Source organism: Oratosquilla oratoria, chromosome 30, assembly GCF_046742065.1.
Source record: "Oratosquilla oratoria isolate Oo_2021 chromosome 30, ASM4674206v1, whole genome shotgun sequence".
Taxonomy (NCBI): domain Eukaryota; kingdom Metazoa; phylum Arthropoda; class Malacostraca; order Stomatopoda; family Squillidae; genus Oratosquilla; species Oratosquilla oratoria.
The window spans coordinates 34,869,287-34,893,525 of NC_134806.1; the positions used below are offsets into that span (position 1 = coordinate 34,869,287).

General features: G+C 37.3%; 1 protein-coding gene across 2 annotated transcripts in view; it reads left to right on the forward strand.

Moving 5' to 3' along the window:
- LOC143041080 (uncharacterized) overlaps positions 1 to 23,025 on the forward strand; it is a 35,326-nt gene extending 12,301 nt beyond the window's left edge. For both annotated transcript variants that reach the window (XM_076212762.1, XM_076212763.1), the window contains exons 3-8: positions 296 to 516; positions 637 to 751; positions 4,260 to 4,484; positions 10,955 to 11,105; positions 11,205 to 12,867; positions 22,060 to 23,025. In XM_076212762.1, coding sequence (XP_076068877.1) covers positions 296 to 516; positions 637 to 751; positions 4,260 to 4,484; positions 10,955 to 11,105; positions 11,205 to 12,867; positions 22,060 to 22,696 — 3,012 coding nt within the window. In that variant the 3' untranslated portion in view covers positions 22,697 to 23,025. The remainder of the gene's footprint in view (positions 1 to 295; positions 517 to 636; positions 752 to 4,259; positions 4,485 to 10,954; positions 11,106 to 11,204; positions 12,868 to 22,059) is intronic.
- The last annotated feature ends 1,214 nt before the right edge of the window (positions 23,026 to 24,239 follow it).

Sequence of the window (24,239 nt, forward strand, 5' to 3'; positions counted from 1 at the left end):
CATACCAGGACTGTTTCAACAAGTGGAAATACCATTGGGATAAGTGCATGCGTTGGGGAGGAGAGTACTTTGAAGGGGACCTAGATCTGTAACTTCTAAATAAAGTACATTTTGCTTTTGTCAGTCCATGTATTTTTTGAAGACCTTGTACAATATAAACTTTCTTTTCTGAGTGATTATGTCCAATTCAATGACCTTTACCAGATACTATAGGGGTTCTAGATCTGTAAGACAGATTGCATGTAATGAATGTTTATATTTTTAATGTATTTAATAATGTTCCTTCTTTTTTAAGCCTAGAGTTTCTGAAGTCCTTGCTGTACAAGCAAAACAGAACAGATATCAAGCTACTCTAAGGGGTCATGCAGCAGGCAAGAGAGCAAAAGAACTGCAAAATGAGAAAGACAAAAAATGTTTTGCTGGCATTGTATGTAGGAAAAAAGCCATTCACATAGAAAAGATAAGAGCAAAGCAGATAACTAATCTACCAACTCCAGAGGTGTTCAAACCAAAAATGTAAAGTAGTTTTTTGTGATACGTGGCTTTTCTCTGATACTGAGAAAGATGAAAATTAGTAACATAAACCATGGAAAGGTACTAGATAACTTCCTCAAGGTTTTTTCCATTTCATTTCAGTGTTTCAAAACCAAAACCTGTGCCATTGGTTCTTAAACATGAAGCAGGAACCTTTATTACCAGTGCATATGCCCCTGCAAGCAATTTGGTGGAAAAAGAAATTATAAGTACATTTGTAAGTATAATTTGAAGTTTGTTGATGCAATAATATCTAACAGGTAATTTTTGCTTTCTTATATTACAATATTTTTAGTAAGGTGGTGAGACTTCAAAAGTCCATCACTCATTAACAAGGTATATAAATCATTAGTTCATCCACATTTGGAATATGCTGTTTCTGTATGGTCACCGAATCTCATTAAAGACATTGACAGATTGGGAAATGTACAATGGCGAGCCACAAAACTGATTTAAAATATAAAAAATTAATCATACGAAAATCGACTGAAACATATGAATCTGTTTTTCCTAAAAAAGCGTAGACTCAGAGGTGACTTGATACAGGTCTTTAAAATTCCAAAGGGAATTGACAACATCAAAAGTGACAAAATTTTCACACTGAATGAGAATCAGACAAGAAACAATGGTCTCAAATTGTCCAGAAATAGATTTAATTTGGAAGTGGGTAGAAACTACTTCACCAACTGTGTAGTTCAGTTTGAAGCTTTAAGAATCATTTAGATAAACACCTAAGCAAGATGCTGTAATGATTATCATTTATTTTATATTGTTTATTTGTTTTGTTATCATTTGTCTGTTTATTATTATTTGCTTGATTCTCATTTATTGTTAGTTATATGTCAATTTATTATTATTTACTATTTACCTGTTTGTTTATTATTTAACTATACCTATGCATTTATTTATGTATTTTATTCATTATTTACATTATTATAGTTTTTATTTATTCATTTATTTATTTATTATGTTTTTTTCACATCCGACCTAGATATGGACCAAAAGGTCTCCTGTCGGCATGCTCCGCCTTTGTAATCCTTTGTAACCATGTGTTGGAGTGGAAGGAGGTTTCTTCAAGGTTAATATGGATGAAGGTGAAACTGGGAAAGGAGATGTGGGTCTTTGTAAGTGCATATGGGCCTGGTAGTGAGAAGAGTTTAGAGGAAAGGGAAGCTTTTTGGATAGATTCTAATGAATGCATAGAAGGTTTAGGGAGAAACATCAGTGCAGTGGTATTGGGAAATCTCAGTGGTATGGTAGGAGACAAACCCATAGACGGAGTGGTTGGAAAGTGTGGAGTGCCAGGAAAAAATCATAGTGGAGAGATAATGGTGGAGATGTATCTAAAAAGAGAGTTGATAATAGCAGATACAGTGTTTATTAAGAAAGTCAAGCATAAGTACATATGGGAGAGGGTGGTGGATAGAAGGGTGGTAGATAGGGCTTTAATGGACTATATAGTGGTAACCAGGAGAAGAGTAGGAAGATTTTTGGATGTACATGTATTTAGGGGAGAGAGTGGGGAATATCAGATCATATTTTGGTGGAAGATAAGTTGAGAATGGAGGATAGATGGAGAAAGAGGAAAAGGATAAAAGGGGCATTTGAAAAGAAGGGAATGTCTGTTGAGGAAGGAAAGGAGAAAACAGAAGATAGGGGTGAATGGAGAATGGTTGTGTATGGATGATGCTGTGATGCATGGAAGGGAGTGGGTGGGGGATGGGGAGGTGAGAGAGCATGTGTGAATGATATTTTGATGCAGCCCAAAGGGAATTCTCCCCATCTCTTTTTTTCCACATGATGGGATGGAGAAGGGGGGTCACTGATTAAATGAAACGGCCTTGCTTGGATGTGCTGTCTTGCTGCATTGCTTCTGACCCAGGACAGTGGACAAAATACAGTGATGACCTATCATCCAGGAGGAGCCAAGAAAAGAGGGAGGGAGGGAGGGGTGGTATATGGGAGTGGATTATGTGGGGATGAAATGGGTGGCAGTGGATTTATGCTCTCGACCTTGGCTACTTCCCTTGTAAGCCCTTGGTATATGTATGTATTTATTTTTTCTGTTGTATGTGGGTTGTATTTTCCCCTTTAGTTCTTTGGTAACCTTTATTGGGAAATGATCCTGTGGGAGTTATTATATGGTTTCCCATGTTGTGTTTGTAGGAAGGGTTAGCACATTGTTATGTCAGAGGTTGTTGCTTGTAGGTTATGTTTAAAAGGTTGTCTAGTAAGGCTGTTACTTTAGTTTATTATTTTTAGATTGGGGAATTGTTCTAATATTTTATTTTGGTTTGTTGTTTGTACGCTAAGCCAGACTGGGTGATGTGCATTTAGATCACCTACCAGTATGTTATATGTTAATGAGTGGAGTTGAGGGATGAAGCCTCATGTAGTGGTTGGTATATATATGTTTGTGATGCAAGTTGTTTTCTTTATATGTGTTTGGATTGCAATTATTTCTGTTGTGATGTCTGTAAGTGAGTATAGGGACTGCAGTGCTAGATGTACCTGTTGTCATCCTATGGAATAGGAATGCAGGAAAAAGATTTAACCAAACCTGGCAGACTACTTGGAAATGCTTGAGAACTGCTCAAGCTCCCAAGCCTGCATAACTTCCCCACCTCCACAATAGGATGCAGTTCTAAAAGGCCAGTACCTGGTCTCTGAATCAGGCCTAGAAACTTGACCCATTCACTCTTCCACACATCTCCAACTATTTCCCCTTCTATTATGTCTTTTTCACATAAGGAGGTCAGTACCCTGGCACCTGCTCTCCCACTGTTATTAGCTGGTGATATAGAAATTAACCCAGGCCCATACTCATGCCCTGTATACACAAAACTCAACTACACATACATCCATTAATGCAACACATGTTACTCTTGTTCCACCTGACACACGCAACACTAACACAAACCAGTACACAAAGAACTGGAGCTATATAATTCACACAGTACAATCTCCTAAACACACACCAACACAAAGATATACTTTAAGCATACTACAAGTGCATCTGTACAGAGCTTGTGAATTAATGTGTGACTAAATTACATTTTTACAAGAATGTGTGAGTATGGTGTTACATTGTATTTACTCTGAAGTGTTTGAAAACTTGTTGTGTTGGAAATATACAGAAAAATAATTTTTTATTCAGCCCGCTACCTTTACAACACCATTTAGAACCATCACATTGATTGGGAGTGTTCTAAGATTTTAGCAAAATATAATAACTTCTTAGAAAGAAATGTAATTGAATTGTGCCTTATTTCTGGTACATATAACACAAATATAAACTTAACTTATGGTCATTTCAAATGTGACAAATTGATCATAGAATTAGCCGTGAGACAATTCCCCCCAGACTGATCATCCGAGAAAATGAGGCATGGGGAGAGGTGGAGGCTAAGGTTGATCACAGCTTTCCACATCCCTTGTTTTTGTGTTGATGTTTGTGTAAAATGCCCTTGTAATCTCTATTTTCTGTAGTTTGTCGGAAGGTGTAATACACAAAAGATCTTAGGTTTAATGTGTGATGCATTGAAATTTTATGGATTTAACTATCAAGGACTAAAAATATACAATGTTATGAGAAGTTTGTTATATAGAGACAGTACTCAAGTCTTGGAACTGTTGATATCCATAATTTGTGAGATACATAGACAACAAATTTCTCTTTCTTCTTTTGTATTTATTTATTTATTTATTTATTTATTTTTTCACAGCCAAATGCAAAACTCAGAGCTAAGAAGGAGCAGAAAGCTTTAGAAGCTGAGGCAGAGGAGCGAGCCAGGGAAAATGAGGCAACAAAGAAGAAAGTTAATGAAAGAGGAAAGATTGCACTTCAGCAAGAGCGGACCAAGAATTTATATCAGGAGTTATTGGGAAAACTAGAAAATGCAAAGAAGAATCATGACCTGTCAATGTATTTGGAGGAAACAGATTTTAATGTAAGTTGATTATGCAACATGTCATTTATTTTTTTGTATGTATAATAAGAACAAATGTACAGAATGACATAAGAAGGTGCACAACTTTAATTATGGTAATTTCTGTTCCCATTGTGCCCATACCATCTCATCACACCCTGATCAATTTCATTACCCATATGGATATCATACAGGTCTTTTCAGACCTTTAAATGAAGATGTAACTACCAAATACTAACTACATTTTCATGTACATTTGTGCATTTGATTAGAACATAAGAATAAAGGAGACTGCAAGAGACCATAAGGCCTACACTAGGCAGCTCCGTATCCATCACCACCTGTCGTCCCCATCCATAAAGTTGTCTAATCATTTTTTAAAACAACTGATAGTTTCAGCACTTACTACATGGTTACTAAGTTTATTCCATTTATCGGCCACCCTATTAGTAAACCAATTCTTGCCTATTTCCTTCTTAAATCTAAATTTGTCCAGTTTATACCCATTACTGCGAGTCCTGCCCTGTTGTTTTATTATGATGACCTTGTTTGTATCACCCTTGTTATAGCCTTTGATCCACTTGAACACTTCTATTAGATCACCCCGCACCCTGTGTCTTTCCAGAGAGTGTAAGTTTAGGTGCCTAAGCCTCTCTTTCATCCAGACTTTCTTTTAGGTTTCCTTTCAATTAGGGTAAAATTTTGGCAATTAATTACAGCTTTGCTGTGGATGTACTGTCTTGCTATATTGTTTCTGATCCAGGGGAGTGGGCAGGATACAGGGATGGCCCATCATCCATGAGGAGCCAAAATGAGAGGGAGGAAAGGGTGGTGGATGGGAGTGAAATGGGTGAGAGTAGTTATGTGCCTTTGACTTGGCTACATCTCATAAGGGAGGTAGCCAAGGGGGGAAAAGCTCTTTTTATACAGATAGAATTAATTTTGAAGCATGATATAAGAAGTGTGGTGGTAATTTGGGTTAGAAAATAATCCACATTTCCTGTGGACTGCAGTAATCCAAAAAGACCAGACAGTATCTGTTGTATTGCCAAGTTCATAGTGTCCACACTTGTGCTTAACATACTATGTATGGATATAGTCATTATGGGATACACCACGCCCATTCAATTCCCAACCCTATCTTGTGTATATGTACTAGATAGTTTAATATATAGGGTGTTCCAAAAAGATGTACTGATTCTTTGGAATATTTAATAAAGTTGTCAAAGCTGTTGGCCCACATTATCAGCAGTGTCTGGAAAATGGCATCATGAGATTGAAATTAAAGAAAAATTTAGTATTTTTCACCCTAATCTAGTCTAGTTGCCTGGTGTATTTGCAAATGTTCAAACTGATGACCATTTTCTAGACACATTTAACCAGGTGATCCCTGTGTCTCCATTTACCATTGATAAACCTGCAAGGCAGTTTTGGTTCGTCTTTGCATTTATCCACTACACCTTCAAAATTACTTTCTTCTTGCAAATTCTTGTATAGTCATTTCTAGTTTGTAAGCTTCTTTTGTTTTATTGTTTCTCTTGTTCCATTTTCCCACAGCATCCCTAGCTTTTTTTTTTTCTCCAATTTCACACCTTTTGTTGAACCAATCCTGTTTCTACCTCTTCCTTCCACTAATCTTTGGTACATTCTTGTTCACTCTTTGGTTGTACATACATATACCAAGGGCTTTATCCCCCTTACAAGGAAGGCAGCCAAAGTCAAAAGACATAATTCTACTCCCACTCCACTCTCATTCACCACCCCTCCCTCCCTTCCTCCCTCCCTCTTTTCTTGACCCCTCCTGGATGATGGGTCATCCCTGTACCTTGCCCCTTGCCCTGGGTCAGAAACAATGTGGCAAAACACAGCATATCCTCAGTAAGGCTGCTTCATTTAATCAGCGATCCCCCATCTCTATCCCCTCATGCAGAAAAAGAGAAGATGGGTAGAAATCCTTTCAGGCTGTGTCAAAATATCACTCACACTACCACTCCCTAACCCTCAATCCCCCCCACTCCCATCCATGCATCACAGGATCATCCATACACAACCATTCTCCACTCACCCCTATTTTCTGTCTTCTCCCTTCCTTCCTCAACAGACATCCCCCTCATTCTCAATGCCTCTTTTACCCCCATTCATCCATCTCATCCTTGGTCACTCCCTTCTTTTCACTCCATCCACCTCTGCCTTCCACACCTCTTTTACTAATCTTTCTTCTCTTATTCTTTCCATGTGTCCAAAACATATTGATACTCTTTCATCAGCCCTATCACCCAACTCCTTTCCCACTCCTGCTCTCCTCTTTACCTCCTTGTTTCTCACTCTATCCAGTGTAGTAACCTCTACCATACTTCTTGACATTTCATCTCAAACATATTTAAACTCTTCCTCTCTTCTCATATGTTCCATGTTTCTGCTTCATACTGTGCTGTTGGCACAACCACCCCTTCATACAATCTCCTCATAACATCCATTCCCAAATGTCTAAATGTAAGGCAAAAAAAAAAAAATAGTCATATTTCCTCCTTATTCCTGTGGTATTAATGAAGTTAGTGACAGAGTTTGGGAAAATGTGTGAAAGAAGGCAGTAGACTTGAAGTGAGTATTAAGGGAGAGAGACTGGAAGTGGATAGTTTAAGATATGTGGGTGCAAATGTGGTAGGAAAGGAAGGAGTGGAGGTGGAGGTAGAATGTAGATTGAGAGAAGTGAGTAAGTGCCTTGGTGTATTAAAAAGTGTAATGAGAAATAGACATTTGGGAATGGATGCTAAGAGGAGATTGTATGAAGGATTGATTGTGCCAACAGCACTGTACAGGGCAGAAACATGGAACATAGGAGAGGAAAAGAGAAAGAGTTTGTATTTACCTAGTTGTATCTTATGGGAAGGGGAGCTATGCTTGTGGTTTCCCGCATTTGTATCTTGCAGTGTCTAGTTTGCTCTTAAATTCATGAATGATTTTTGCACACACTGTTTTTTCATCCAAGTGTCCACTACTCTATGTGGAAAATTGTTCTTCTTCAGATCTCTTCTATAACTATGTTTTTTGAGTTTCTTTCCATGTCCTCTTGTGTTTCTCTTGTCCCAATTTAACAAGTCCTCTCTGTTGAGTATTTTTGTGCCCTTCATGATTCTATAGATGGTCAGTAGATGGCCTCTCTCTCTTCTTTGCTCCAAAGTTGGTAACTCCAATTTAGCCCATATGACAAGTTTGAAAGTGCAGGAGCCATTTTTGTGGCTGCTCTCCTGGATTCTTTCTATTTTCTTTATATTCTTTTTGGTACTGGGTGACCACAATGTTGCTGCATATTCTAGTCTAGGCCTTATCAGTGTGACTAATATTTTCTTAATAATTTCTTTGTCCAAATATGTAAATGCCACTTTTATTGATCTTAGCAAGTTGTAAGATTCTCCGACAATTTTTGTTTATTTCTTTATCATAGGACAAGTTGTTTGAGATGATTACTCCCAAATATTTTTCAGATCCCACTTTCTTTACCTCCTTAGTTCCAATTTTATAGTCCCAATATTCTATTTTTATTTTTCCAAACTCCATTATGCTACACTTCTTAATATTGAAGTCCCACTTCCCCTTTCTGACTCCACTTCCAAATCGTATCCAGGTCTTCCTGTAGTGATTTGCAATCCATTTTGGGTTTTACTTTCTGCAAAGCTCATGTAGCATTGCACATCATCATCCATATTCACATAAATAGCAAACATTATTGGAGCCAATACAGATCCTTGCTGATCTCCACTAATCACCCCATTCCAAACTGAATATTTTTCTCTGAGTACTACTCTCATCTTTCTACCAATCAGGAAGTCCTCCATCCATGTTAGTAGGTACCCTTGTATCCCGTCTATACATTCCGTTTTTTTTTTTTTTTTTTTTTTTTTTTTCTTTATAATTTTTTATGTGGTACCGTGTCGAAAGCTTTTTGTAAGTCCAAGAAAGCACAATCAGCCCATCCATCCCTTTCTTGCACTATATTAGTCTTGAGTAAAAACATATTAAGTTTGTGGTACATGATCTTCCTTGTCTGAACCCAAATTGTCTTGGGTTTATTATATTATTTTCTTCCAGGTGTTTTACCCATCTATTCTTGATAATTTTCTCACAAATTTTGGCTATAGTGCTTGTTAGTGAGACCGGTCTTTAGTTAGTTGATTCTTCCTTGTTTCATCCTTTATATATTCGTACATTGTTAGCATTTGTCCAGTCTTTTGGTATTTTTCCTTCTTTAAGTGAGCAACTTATGTTATATATTTTGTCCATTAGTTCTTCTTTGCATTCTTTTAGAATCCAATTTGCAATTCCAACTGGGCCATGCAATTTCCTGACATCAAGGTTTGATAAGTGTTTCATTATTTCTTTTTGTGTTATTATTATCTCGCTCATGGGGTGAAATTGCACTTCATTTCCTTCATCCCAATATTGTGCCTTCTCTCTAATGAAAACAGACTTGAAGTGATTATTCATGACTTCAGCCATTTCTAGTTCTTCTGTGGATTCTATATTTCCTTGGCATAGTTTCACCATTTCCTGGAATGGGGTGAAGGGGGCTTTGGGGAAGAGGGGAATGTCTGTTGAGGAAGGACGGGAGAGGACAGAAGACGGGGTGAATGGAGAATGGTTGTATATGGATGATGTTGTGATGCATGAGGTGGAATGGGTGGGGGATTGGGGGGTGAGGTAGTATGTGTGAGCAAAATTTGACGCAGCCCAAAGGGATTTTCTCCCCGTCTTCTCCTTTTATGCAATGGGGGGACGGAGAGGGAGGGGTCACCGATTTAATGAAGCGGCCTTGCTGTGGATGTGCTGTGTCTTGCGACACTGCTTCTGACCCAGGGCAGTGGACAAGGTGCAGGGATGACCCGTCATCCAGGAGATGCTAAGATAAGAGGGAGGGTGGAGGGGTGTGGAGTGTATTCAGGGATGGAATGGGTGGGAATGATTTTATGCCTTTTCCTTTTTGGCTACCTCCCTTGTAAGGGGGAAAAAGCCTTGGTATATGTATGTATGTATGTATGTACCATTCACTTACCTATAGAATAGTTTGGGTTGCTCCTTGCATTTTTCTACAATATCTTTTTCATAGTTCCTTTTTCCTCTCTTTCCACTTTTACATATTCATTTCTATAGTCGCCAATTTAATGTAGCGGCCTTGCTGTGGATGTGCTGTGTCTTGCGACAATGCTTCTAACCCAGGGCAGTGGATAATATGCAGGGATGACCCATCATCCAGGAGGTGCCAAGATAAGAGGGAAGGAAGAGGGTGGAGGGGAGTGGAGTGTGATAGGGATGGAATGGGTGGGAGTGGTTTTTATGCCTTTGTTTTTTGGCTACCTCCCTTGTAAGGGGGAAAAAAGCCTTTGATATATGTATGAATGTATATTAATGAATTCCTATCAGTTTGCTTATTCAAGGAATTTTTTCATCTTTAATCTGCATAGTCAAAATTGAGTCTTTCCCGTGTATTTCCTCATCTTCCAGCTGAAATTCAATTGTTACTTTGTTGATTTTTCCTATGGAGCAAAGGTAGTTCAAGGAGCTGGTGATGTCTGATTCTTTGGTTAGTAGGAGATCAAATCTTGTAGGACTATGATCTTCCCTTACCCGAATCACTTCCTTTACCCTCTGGATCATTTTGGTCTCCATTGCTATATTTAATAGTGTATGTCCCCACTTTCTTCCCATTCCTCCCACTTGACCTCACTTAAATTAAAATCTCCAATAAGAACTAAATTGGTACTTTGTCCAATAGTTTTCTTTGGGAGAAAAGTTGTGTTCGACAACTGTTTTTAATATTCAGCTTCTTTCCAAGCTCTTGGGAGAGACATAACACCATGAAGTATCTTCTATTCTGTCCTTTAGTTATAATTTTCTGGTGGATTGTTTCAGCCTTCACTCAGATTTGCTTCTTCCATCTTTATGTCACATTTCACAACAAACATTACCCCTCTACCCATTTTATCTTTGTCTCTTCTCCAGGTATATCAATTGTTCCCCAACTGTAGAGAAAGTTTTTTTTGGAGTTTGGTTTCCACTAAACACAAAATATCAGGCTTGTTTATCGTCACATAGTTATTTATCGTCAACCTGGCCAATAGTAGACCATCAACTTTAGCATATGCTAATTTAAGTTTCCTTGTAGTGTTTCCTTTGCAATACTGCATTCCTGTTTTTTTTTAGAAACTATTTCCTCACATTCTGATTGACAACTTTCCAAAATACTGCGGTTTTGAGTGTCCTTTCCTTCCCATCTCAACACATGGTGTATCTGCTTGTAAATTGGATTCTGAATCACTTTTAATGCTAGATGGTGTACTAAACACTCATGTGGTTTTTATATCTCGTGAAAGGTATTTTTCTATAAGGCTGATGTTTAGGTGATTGGTAGAGTATTAAGTTTGGTGGTCTGTCTTGAAGAGCTTGTTTAAGTTAGACAATATCATCTGTGTAAGCTACGTCATTATTACTTACAGCTCTTTGAGACAGAGGAACAAAGATTGGTGAGACTGAGTAAGTTACAGAAAGATATGGAAGAAGCTGTTGAGAAGGTTCTTGAAGAATCTGATTCCCATTCTACTTCATACGACAAAAGCACATCACATTCTGAATCAACAGATTGTAAAGGTATACTATTCACTTCAGTATGTTTTCACAAATTTGAAATTATAGATTACTTGTATTATGAGAAATTACTTATTCATTATCCCTTTGTTCTTTCCACAGAAACATCAAATACTCCAGATAATACTGATTCAAGTGTGCTTAGTAAAATTGGAGATCTACAAGATCTATTAAGAAAGATTAGAGAATATAGAGAAAGTGTGATAGAAAGTAATGATGGTGGTAGTACTAGAATTAGCTGTAGTGACAGTGATAGCAGCAGAAACATTTCTGGTAAGCTGGATATTATCAGTAAGGAAGATAGAAAAGGAAAAGTTACTTTACCAGTGATTGAAGAAGACAAGAGACAGGAGTGGGTCCATGAAAGAGTTGGTGAAGAAATATTACCAGAAACAGAGAGTACCACCACAGAGATGCCATGTAGTTCAACCAGTGAGGATAGAGTAGAGGATGATTTAAATCAGGATATTCATTTAGCAGAAACTGTGGCTATAGATAGATTGGAAAATAAAAATTTTGATGAACAGAAATTGCATACTTATCAAGGAACAGAGGTTAGGGAATATGCACCTATTGAAGATATAGTCTCATCCACTGGTATTTCTGAAGAAGAGAACAGTAGCTCCAGTGAACAAGGGTTAGAGTTAAGAATTCTCATTGACCCAGGACATTGCACACCTAAACATAGTTCTGAAACCCAGGTTTATGGTGGTCATTTTAAAGACAGGAAAAGTCAGACAATCCACAAGAAAAAGATGTATGAAAAAGAACTTCCTAAAGATGTAGATCACAAAAAGCTGGAATCATCAAGTAGTACATCTTATTTAAGTCTTCCATCTAGATTACATGCAAAAACAATGGATGATATTGGAGCTAATTTAAGACAACTACAAAGTCAAAGACCAAAGATTCAACAAATGCTGGATGACTTAACCAGTGCAGTTCCCTTGCCTAGTCATTCTACACCTATTACTACACAGAATGTTCATCCTAGACTGTATAAAGAAGAACTAAAGGAAGAAGGGTCTGGAAAAAGACCAGTGAAAAAGAAACACAAGTTTGAATTTCATAGAAAGCAAATTTTGAAGCAATATGCTGAGAGATTGATAGCCATGAAACAGAATGAGGTTCAGCAAATCTCAGCATCTACAGTTAACAGTTCAGGCCTTACCATTTCCTCTTTAGGACAACTTTCAGCCATGGCTGAAAAAAATTATGATACAGATTCTGATAAATCTTCAGGTTCACAGTCCAGTTCAGTTTCAGAATCAATATCAAGTAGTTCTTTAATTTCTCAGTGTGACACTGATAAAGTACCAACAAAACTGAGTTGTAGTATGAACCAGAGTGAAGAAAATTCTCATTCAGCTCTTACAAATGATCAGGTTTTTCCTTCACACATACACAATCATTCTAGCAAGCACTTAAATGGCAAAGAAACCACCCCCTTAGCCCCTGGGTTTCCAGTAACTGAAGAGTATGATTCTAGTTTGTCTGTTGTTGAGCCATCAAGAAAAGGGTCATCAAGGTCAGTAGATGATGGATGTGTGGAAAACCTTAGGAAGCAGTGGCAGTTGGTTGAAAAGATTCTAGAGCTGCAAAGTATAAAGAAGAAGCTTTTGCAGCAGCAGGAAGCAGCAATAGCAAATGAAAGATTACATCCTGAATTGGATATTGAGGTGCCAGAGAGAGATATTCCTTCATCATATCCAAGAATTAAAGAGGTTCATCAATCGTCAGTCAGAGAAAGAAAGGTTGCATTCAGGTAAGTATAGACAAAGTTGCATGCTTAATAACTTGCATAATTTTTTCATTGTAACATTATGATTTTGTTCATCTTAGAGTAAACTTGGCACAAAACAAGGTCTTAAAGATTGTCTATCTCTCAGGTGAATAAGATAATTTGACATTAGCCAGAACAAGCTGTAGAGTGTCACTAGATTAAAGGGATTATGGTAATGGACAATTCAAGTTTGTTTATAGAAACCACTGATGGCTGTTAGTTGGTAAGGCCTTTTGATTAGAAATTGCATGTCAGTGTCTCTAAAGGGGGTCAGGTTTTCCTTATCTTCTATGAATCCCACATTAGGTCTTAAAGCCCTCTTCATCTTATTTCCTAAGAAGAGGGAGACAAGATCTTGAAATGGAATTCAACAACAAATTGAAGGAAAACTAACTGCCACCTCACCACCTTGAAGTGGTGTCCTTTGGTAACACCAAGAGTGAGGAAGCAACTGAGACCAACAGTATATTCAGCCACCATCTCTCCCACTAACTAATATTAACTTCATTCTTCTGGTGATGGTGCAAGATGATGGGAACAGATAGTGATATTTGGAAACTCTTAGTCACACACACACGAATGTCTGGAATGGACATCGAGAATGAACTCTGGAGTCCAGTGCTTTTTCGATGAGTTAGAGGAAACACCTAGTTGGTATTGTATTGGGACAGGGGAGCTTTGTTTATCAAGAGAATGAAATGATATATGAGAGAAAATTCACTTAGTGTTAACAATATAAAATGGAGGATGATGAAGATAGATAAAATATACTGAATCAACAAAGAGAAGACAAGATGTAAGCAGGGTTGAATTGCTGTTAGGTGTCATCCCTAAAAAGAGTTGCAACATGGAAATGCCAAAAAGGAATCAAAGGTACAAAAATATTGCATTTTCAGGGTTTGCAAAAGAAAGTGGAATACTAGGTAAAGGTATAGATTTGGAAAGGGAAACAAGGTATAAAAATATTCAAAGAAATCAGGAGATTACAGAATGATAAATAAAATTACAGATCTGAAAGCAGAATATATGGCAATGTATAGAGAAATGAATGAGTTGAAGAAACAAAATGCTGAAACAAACAGGGAGCTTGATCTAAAGAAGGAATTAAACATAGTCAAAAATGGGAATGAAAAATGAAGATACTAACAAAAATTAGGCTTTGAAAAAAGAAGCAAAAGAACAAATACAAGCAGTGACCGAGAAAGTTGGAGAAAATTATAAAAGAGACAGATCTTCAAGAAATCAAAAATCAATGGAAAGTGGATCAAGAAAACCCAAAAAATTGTACAAGTGGAAGAAAATGCAAAAGAAACAGTAATTAAAGAAAAAAAAATTGAGTCAGAGACACAGTTGATAAAAAAAAGTGTATAGTAGTTTATGGTATTAAAGAAAAACACCATGTAGCTAGATACTTATGAGAAAAAGAGGAGAAAGAAATAGCTAAAAAAATTCTGAAAGATACTAGAGGGGCAAGAGATGGAAAAGAAAATAGGAAGTGCATAGAGTGGGACTATGATCTAAAGAAAAAAATAGACCACCAAAAAAGAAATGAGCAATGAGGAAAAAGAGAGGGAAAAGACACTAAGAAATGAAGTTAGTGAAAAAAATGAGAGAAGAACAGAGACTGAAAAGAATTAGTATTTTTTGGAGAGTACACTGGACTTGAGGCTGAGAAAATGATATATTAAAGAGGAAAACAAAAAATGAGGAAAATGGAAAAAATTAAAATGAATGTATACCAGCATAAATGGCATTATTTCAGTATTAAATGAATGATTAAATGATTATCTGGTGGAAGAGAAATTGGATATAATGAGAATTGTGGAGACAAAGTTAAAAGTTTCACTACCACCAAATACTGTTGGACAAGGTTTATGTAATCCCTGCTTAAAAATAGGAGAAACAAGGTGGAGAAGTAATGTTTTTGGCTAAGAAAGGCTTAGGGAGCGTTGCCAGCGAACATTAAAAAAATTCTGGTACATGAGCGAATTTTAGGTAAACATTTCAAAAGAATCTCTATGATGGTGGCAACACTTATACAAAGTTATACAACTATATTTCGTTTATTTTTTATACAGCATAAAATAGATTAAAAAAAAAAAAATGGCAATCTCTGGCAACTCCATTGTATAAAAAACATTTCTGTAGCTATTTTGTCTTTTGCTACAGAATTGTGTTTATGGAGATATTTGGCAACTCCTCCCACCAGCATACCCCACAAAGACAGTGGACAGGGCACCAGTACTCTTGAAAAGTTCAAAGTAAGGTGACATTGCTCCTGGCACTCTTACTGTATGCAACAATTTTGACTCCTCACCCTGTATTGTTGCTGTGATCATGGACAAATTTACAAGAAACGAGAGTGAAGTGGCAGAATATATAGAGGGCCCATGTCTGAAACAGAAACAAGAAGGTTGTTCTTTTTGGATTTTTGTTATTTTTGTTTCATTCGAAAGAAAACATCATGCTCTTTATTTGAATAAAAAAAAACATATATGAAACCTGAATTTTGCAGCATTTTTTAATTATTCAGAGAAACAAATCAATAAGAAATCAGAGATATTAGTGTGAAAAAATGTATTCAATAAGATTTGTTCCCCATACTCTAAGCTTTCATTTCATACCAAGCTGAATGATGTGGAAGGATTTTCCATTAAGAAAAATATGAGCTTCATTAGAGCTCACTATGTCTTCATTAAATATTCACTATGCCTTATACATGCAGGGTTCCCACGGTCCTTGAAAATTCTGGAAAGTCCTGGAAAAAAAAGTGATCCTGGAAAGTCATGGAAAAGTCCTGAAATTCTGCCAAAAATCAAGTGGTCCTGGAATTAGGACTACCAGCTAAAAAAAGTAATTGAAAGTACTTGAATTCAGTGTTGCATGGATGTTGGTTGTGCTCAATATTCTACAGTGTGCAGTGTCTGACATAGCAAACATGGGAGTTTCCGCTCTGAGAAGTCACATGAAAAGCAACTTGCATAACAGGATCAGCCAGTCAAGGCAAAACCCATCAGCAATCCGCAACTTCTTTGGAAAGAAGCAAGACGAAAAGGCAGATGATGCTGTAGCCAATGTCACCTCCAGTGCACCAGTTGCTAGTACAAGTACAGCTCCACAAAGATCAGAGGTTGCAGCTGCTGTGTCAGATGCTGCCCTCCATGCAGAGGTTCTCTGGGCTGTGAAGCTTGTTATGAGCAACTACTCTTTCAATTCATCATCTGATGTGGGCATGTTCCCAAGAATGTTTCCAGACAGCCAGATTGCTAAAACTTTCTCATGTGGTGCTACAAAGTGTGCTTATCTAGTTTGTTTTGGTCTGTCTCCATATTTCCATGATCTGCTAGTGGAGAAAGTCAGAAGTGCGGAGTGCTATACCATATCCTTTGATGAGTGCATGAACCCTGTTTCACAGAATGAACAAATGGACTTCATAGTCCGTTACTGGGACAATGATTCTGGTCAGGTCAGTGTAAGGTACTTTGGGTCACAGTTCTTGGGGCATGCTTGAGCAAGCGACCTACTCAACAACTTCAAGGAAGGGACACAACAACTAGATCCCAAGCGTCTGCTTCTGGTGTCAATGGATGGACCTAACGTCAATTGGAAATTTTTCAATGACCTGCAACAGGAGCGCAAAACACAGGATCTCCCAGAACTTCTGAACATCGGAAGCTATGGACTCCACACTGTCCACGGAAGCTTGCAGAAAGGGGCCAACGAGACTGGATGGAAGATTGGAAACCTGCTAAGGTCTCTGTGGCAGCTCTTCCATGATACCCCCGCAAGAAGAGAGGATTTCACCACAATCACAGGGAAGCTGTACCCATCGCAATTTTGCCAGCACAGATGGGTTGAGGATGCAAAGGTTGCAGAGCGTGCGTTACAGATGTGGCCCAACGTGGAGAAATTTGTGGCATCCTTCAAATACCCCAAGAAGGCCCCTAGCACTGCCTCATTTGCATCAGTGAAAGCTGCCTGTGAGGACCCACTCTCCATCGCAAAGCTACAATTCTTCATCTCTGTAGCTAAACAACTCCAGCCATTCCTTCAGAGGTTTCAAACAGATGCACCCATGGCACCGTTCTTGGGACAGAAGCTAAAGGAAGTGGTTGTTGCGCTCATGGGACGTTTCATCAAAAAAGAAGTTCTGGACAAAGCAGACACCATGCATAAACTGGCCAACCTGGACCCCAAGGACCAGAAGAACCAGATGCTGCCAAAACTTGTAGATCTGGGATTTGCTGCTCGAGAGTCTGTGAAGAAAGCTGCTGAGAAGAAACTGGTCAGTGATTTGAAGGTCCTGGCATTCAAGAATGAGTGTGTGACACTGCTATCAGAGCTCGCATCCAAGATGTTGGACAAGAGTCCCTTGAAACTGTCCCTGGTTCGATATCTCTCTGCACTGGCTCCAGATAAACTAGTTGCTCCTTCTACAGATGCGGCGACGAAGTTCCAGAAAATCCTCCAGATGCTTCTGAATGCCAACAGGCTGTCCGGGGAAGAGTGCGATGAGCTCCTTGCTCAGTACAAGGCGTTTGGCAGAGAGATGAGGCAGGAACATGCAGCAGATTTCAAGAACTTCACCCCAGATAGTGAGAGGCTGGACATATTTCTGGGCCAGTACTCTAAAGACCACAAGTACAGCAAGCTCTGGTCTGTTTTCAAGATGCTTCTCACAGTCTCCCATGGTCAGGCATCAGTAGAAAGGGGTTATTCTGTGAACAAGGACCTCCTGGTTCAGAACATGCAGGAGAAGACTATTGTAACTCTTCGTACAGTCTATGACAGTATCCAAGCTACGGGCCAGCACTTCACTGAGTTACCCTTCACTCCCAGACTGAAAAGGCATGTCAGGGCATCGAGGATGAGATACCAACAGTACCTCGCGGATCAGAAGAAGTCACAGACAGATAATGAGAAATCCTCAAAGAGAAAGGCACTACAAGAGGATATCCAGTCAGCAGAGAAAAAGAGGAAACTCTTGAAAGATAGTATGGAGTCAATGACCAAGGAAGCAGACCAGCTGGCAAAGAAGGCAGAAACAGAGCATGACTTCACTTTGCTGGCTAAGTCCAATGCTTTCAGACTGAAAGTTTCTGAGAAGGCGGATGAAAATCTCAAACTGGAAAAGAAACTACAAGACCTCAAGCAGAAACTGAAATCAATGGAGTGACTATTTTCAAGAAAGAGCAAAGAATGAATTATACCTGATACTCTGATATATATATATATATATATATATATATATATATATATATTGTAATCTAACAGAGGAAGACTGCATAGTGTAATAAAGTGGGTGGAATCGGCTGGCTGTAAGGGGTGGAGGAGGCCAGAAAGATCAGTTTGTATTTGAAAATTGTTTCAGATATTCCGCTCAAAGTCCTGGAAATTTGATGATTTTTATCCTGGAATATCCTGGAAAAGTCCTGGAATTTAGTTTTCAATTTTCTGTGGGAACCCTGTACATGGGAGGAACACAATACCCTGAGGAATGACACACTAATGTAAGGGGTATTTATGCCTATATTCATTAAACACATATTTAAAAAAAAAATTCACCTACCCTACAAAGCGATATGATACTCCCTTAAACATGACAAAGATAACAGAAACAAATAATGTGGAATTGATTATGATCAAAGTTGAAACAAGTGACATGAAAAGTAGAAAATTTGTAGTGATATATGTGACCCCGAAAACTTTTTCTTGGAAAGCGAGTGACCATTCCAAATTGTTATAAGACACTAAGCATGCATGAAATGAAATACTAAAAGGAGGAAACTTAGTAAATATAGGTGACTTTAACTCTAAAGAAATTTGTTGGAGATGACAGTGAAAGGTGGAGAAGACCTTTGGGGAAATATATTATTGGATATGACCATTGAATACACAAAGACTCAATGGGTAAAAGAGAATACCAGATATAGAAATAATGAAGAAGCATTGAGACTAGACTTAATATTTACATCAGAGCCTGAAATTGTGGATAAAATGGAATACAAGACACCAGTTGGGAAGAGTGACCAAATACTAATTGAGTTCGAACTAAAAGAGGAAATTTATTTGGGAAGAAATGAGAAACACAAAAGGAAAATTAATGTACAACAAAATGGATTTTGGGAAACTCAGAAAATTCTTTCAAAAAGCAAATTTGGAAAACTTTTTTAAAAAAGAAACATGGAAGAGAAATGGATGATATTAAAAGAAATCTATAATGAAAGTGTGGATAAATACCAAAACAAAAACAGAAAAAGGTATACATTAAGGGTGGTACAACAAAAAATGTAGTGATGCAAAAAAAGAGACAAAGCTTGGAAAAGATGGAAAAAAGAAAAAAGAAAGGGTAAGTGGCAAATGTATTTCAAATTAAGAAATGAATATGTAAAAATACTTAAGAAGAAATAAACTATGAAATAGACATAATAGACAAATATGGATCAATTAAAATTATTCTACAAATATGTAAGTGGTAAATTAAAAAATAAACAGGAAATAGTGGAACTGCATCAAGGGAATGTGGAATATATAGATGTAGAAATGGCTGAAATTATGAACATTTCAAATCAGTATTCACAAATGAAAATACAATTAGGATGAAGGAAAGGGAGAAAGATCCCCCCAATGAAAGGAATAATTGACACAGAAAGAAATAAGGGACCAAAAAATCAACCTTGATGTCAGACAATCACACGGCCGAGACAGAATTGCAAATTGGATACTAAAAGGACATACAGATGAACTAATGGACGAAATATGTAAGATGATAGATTGCTCACTCAAAGAAGGAAAGGTACTGCAAGACTGGAAAAAAGCCAATATTGTGCCAATATATAAAGGGGGAGATAAGGAAGACCCAACAAACTATAGACCAGTCTCCCTTACAAGCACAATAGGTAAAATATGTGAAAAAGTCATCAAAAGTAGATGGACTAAACATCTGGAAGAAAACAATATACTGAATCCAAAACAGTTTGGCTTTAGACAAGGAAGATCATGTACCACAAACTTTATTTGTTTCTATTCAAGGTTGATAGATATAATGCAAGAAAGGGATATATGGGTATATTGTGCTTTTTTACAAAAGGCATTTGATAAAGTACTACACATAAAGATATTAAGAAAACTCGAAACAACAGGTGGCGTACAAGGAAAACTATTGAAATGGATGGAAAATTTCTTGCATGTGAGAAAAATGAGGGTCGTAGTTAGAGATAAAAACTTAACCTGGGAAGAAATGATAAGTGGAGTCCCACAAGGTTCAGTATTAGTTCCAGTGTTTGCTATATATGTAAATGACATAGATGAAGGTGTAGAATGTTATATGAACTTCTTTGCAGATGATGCAAAACTACTAAAGAAAGTAAGTACAGAAAAAGACTGAATCACTACAGAGAGACCTGGACAAAGTCTGGGAATGGAGCCAAAAGTGGGAAGTGAACAAATATTTCTTTAACCTGAACAAAAAACTAAATCATGAGAATAATCTTAAGGTATGTGTGAACACAAGGGGTGGAAAGAGTGGGAGCGATGTGGGAAGGTGAGTTACGCCTTGGTTAACCAACGAAAAAGTCTCCCTGGGGCTGGCTGACGCCTTATATATAGGGCTGGCAAGGACAGAACGAAGGAGAAGGAGGAGCCAGATAGAACTAGTCTGGGCTTGCAGATGAACAGTAGGAAGGGGAATTGGAGAGCAGGAGAGGGGGGAAGACACATGCAATAAGCAATTGCAGGACAGATACATAATTATATACAATGAATACCAAAATTATACATACAGACATTTAAATATATGAAGTATGCTGGGCCATCACAATATATATATATATATATATATATATAAATATATATGTGTGTGTATGTATACAGAAGAACCTGGAAACTATGGATACTGAAGCAACAGCCTTTAGTAACTATGTACAATTTTTGGAGAAAAAAAGATTTTGACCAAAATATGAAAATTCCCATAGAAATGTGGCAACACTGAACTTTTTCGGTGCTTCAGTTGTTTTAGTCTGTCCCACATGCTATGGACTTAGGGCTGTATTACTGAATGTTTTTTTTTAATAATAACTAAATCATATTAATACAGTACCAAGATTTAGGGAATGGTTGGATGATCATGTGTTTATTTGCAGTTATACTGCCAACATCTCCAGTTATATTATTTTTAGTTAATATTGGGATACATAAATTATTTGTGTCATAGTTTATTGTGTGTGTATTTTTTAAAGCATTTGGCCACTTTCATATTGAGATAATCAAGATGTGATACATTACTGACAATATGACCACTCGATGCAATCTTTGAGACCCCACGAACTGCCTCGTAGCTCATGTTTCCAGGGCATATAAGAAATCTTAATATCTTGATATTGACATGGTCACATGCTTTCATACTTGCAGATATGATAGAATATGATACAATATTGACTTGACAAAAAAGTGAACATGATGGGAGTTAACTGTAGTAACAGAACTGCCTCATAGCTCTTTTTTTCAGTTAGATTAAAATGTACTCATATAAAATTATGTATTTAGTCGTAGTCCTACTCCTACTGCTCAACATTAAAAATAGGTCCATCCTCAGACTTCCTTTAGGTTGTCTTCCAAAATGGGTCATGCTAATTACTGTCCAGTATCATCCAGAGCTGTTCGGATACCATCCAGAGCCATCCAGATACTGTCTGGTTCTCTCAGGACACTGTCCAGAGCTATCGGGATATCATCTGGACTTTATATGTCACCATCTAGATAGGGTCATACTAAAGACTGACAAGAAATTTAAAGTGACTGACAATCAGCATATGTCGTTTTCACCAGAAAAACAAGCATTATATTAATTTATTTATGCCAATATTAACTATTAATAATGAATATCTTTGGAATTGATGGTAGTTGTCAGTAATTAGTTTGACTATTTATATACATTATGTTCAACATATGGAATCTATGGACAAATGGCTTTAACAGACCAGTAGTAACCCCCTTTAGTCTGTTTTTTCTGGATTCATCTATATGTATGTATGTATATATATATATATATATATATATATATATATATATATATATATATATATATATATATATATATATGTTACTGCCTATTTATTCTAATATATATATATATATAATATGTATATGTTATATATTTTTTCTCTTTTTTTTCAGAAGTAGCAGCTCAGGTGATGGTGATCAGATTGAAAGTAAGCCTATCATCACTTTGGATGGCAGTTACCAAACTCCTCCCCTTGAGTTAGGCTCCTCTGTTGGGGGTGTCAAAGACAGGGGTTATATAGAACAGTGGCAGTACTCTAAAACTGATGGAGTTTCAGTGAGGTCACATAATATGAAGGCTTCCAAGTCTTTGGACAGAGACACTACAACTGTAACCCACAGCATATCAGATAGTGGCCAGTCCAGAAGACTGGACAACTTAAAAGCTAGTCTTGATTTTAGTTCTGATAAGTCAGTACCTGAGTCAGTTGGTGAAACAGAGTATATAGGAAGAATTACTACCAATTATTCAACTGTGCACCCTCAGCAGCCATTCTTCTCAAGAGCAAATAATGAACCCAAAGGCTCCTCTGGTACTCAAATTTTTTATTCATATTCAGGCTGTGAAGGAATTTCCAAAGAAAAGGCATTGAATGACCAGAAGTTTACTTTGTCACAGAATGTGTCCCAGTCATTATCTTCAAGTAAAAGTTCCCAGACATCAAGGTCAGATGCTGATAAAAGCAGTAGTTCAGGTTCAATGCCAGACATGACAGCAGTCCTTGAAAGATTTGGAGTGACCATGTCATGAAATGTGATAAAGAAAATTGACAAGGCTGCAGAATTTATCAAGAAATTCGTTGCCATCTTAGAATAAGGACACTTTGTATATGGTGTTAACACATATGTTATATTGCAAATACATGAAAACCTATGGTATGTGATCTAGATATAGTACCGTATAATCATGATTAAATAATCTATTATTTAGAAGTATTTTGATATATTCCATGTGATGCATCAATCCTAAGAAATGTTTTACCTGATGTTTTCCTGATTAACCTTGGTGATTGATTACCCTTGATAGTTGACTAAATGAATGTAATCTGTGTTATATGATATTAATATATTCTCCCTCAAAATAAATTTGCTTTTATTTCCCAATTTTTAGATTTCTGATTTTGAAAGTTTGATGTGAATGTGGGATACATTAGTTACATGATGTCACCATAATTCTTCAATGTGTATATGGATGGGGTGCTAAGAGAGTGCTTGGCAGAATTGTTGGGTGAGGGTTGAAGGATATAAAAAATGAGCTACTTGTCTGCATATGACACTGTACTTATGGCTGATTCTGATGATAGTCTAAAGCAGTCAGTGACTGATTATTATAGAAGGGTGTGTGAGAGAAGAATGTTCAGTGTAAAAGTGGGCAAAGGTAAAATGATGAGATATACATGTATTTGTGGCTGATTCTGAGGAGAGACTGAAGCAATCGGTGACTCAGTATGGATGGGTGTGTGAGGAGAAAGTTGAGAGCAAATGTGAGTAAAAATAAAGTAATGAGATGGTACTGCCTGAATTTTGACTGTCACTGCTGAGTCGCCTTGCCAGACATGGCTTGGGCAGGTGTCCTTGTCTTGAAAGTTGGTCCCAATAAAGTAATAGCTAGTAGCCTAAATGAGCTCATATATGACTGCAGTTGTTGGACTTGCTATTGAGGTCATTCATTAGTAATGCAGATTTAATCCAACTTGTTCAATGTGTGAAGATGCATAATGAATATTAGCCCTACAGTAATTATAATGTAAAATTAAACTGTATTGTTATAATTATATTTAGGCATTCAATTGGATGCTATCACCTTATTTCTGAAAAGTAACCTTGCCAAGCCTAAGCAATGTCTACAAGAGTATACATATTGGGCACAAGTATAAAAGATGTTTGAGGAATTATTATTTATTAATTCTAATGTTTGGTAGCTCATTTGGTACATACATATACCAAGGCTTTTTCCCCCATACAAGGGAGGTAGCCAAATTTGTATTAATTGAAATTATACTTTTAGATGCCCACACACACACACAGTTAATGAATGAGAAAGTAGGAGATTGGGGGAAGAGAGAAAATTATGGCAGGTGGGGAAGGTAGGCAGAGAGAGAGATGGCAGGTGGAAAAGAAAAAAGTGAGAGAAAAATATGGTAGGAGAGAGAGAGACATGGTAGGTAGGTGGAGAGAGGGAGAGAAATATGATGGGGGAGAGATAGATAGATATATGGTGGGGCAGAAAGTGAGGGATAGGGAAAGAGATATGGCAGGAGGAGGGATAGAGATAGATATGATGGAGAAATAGA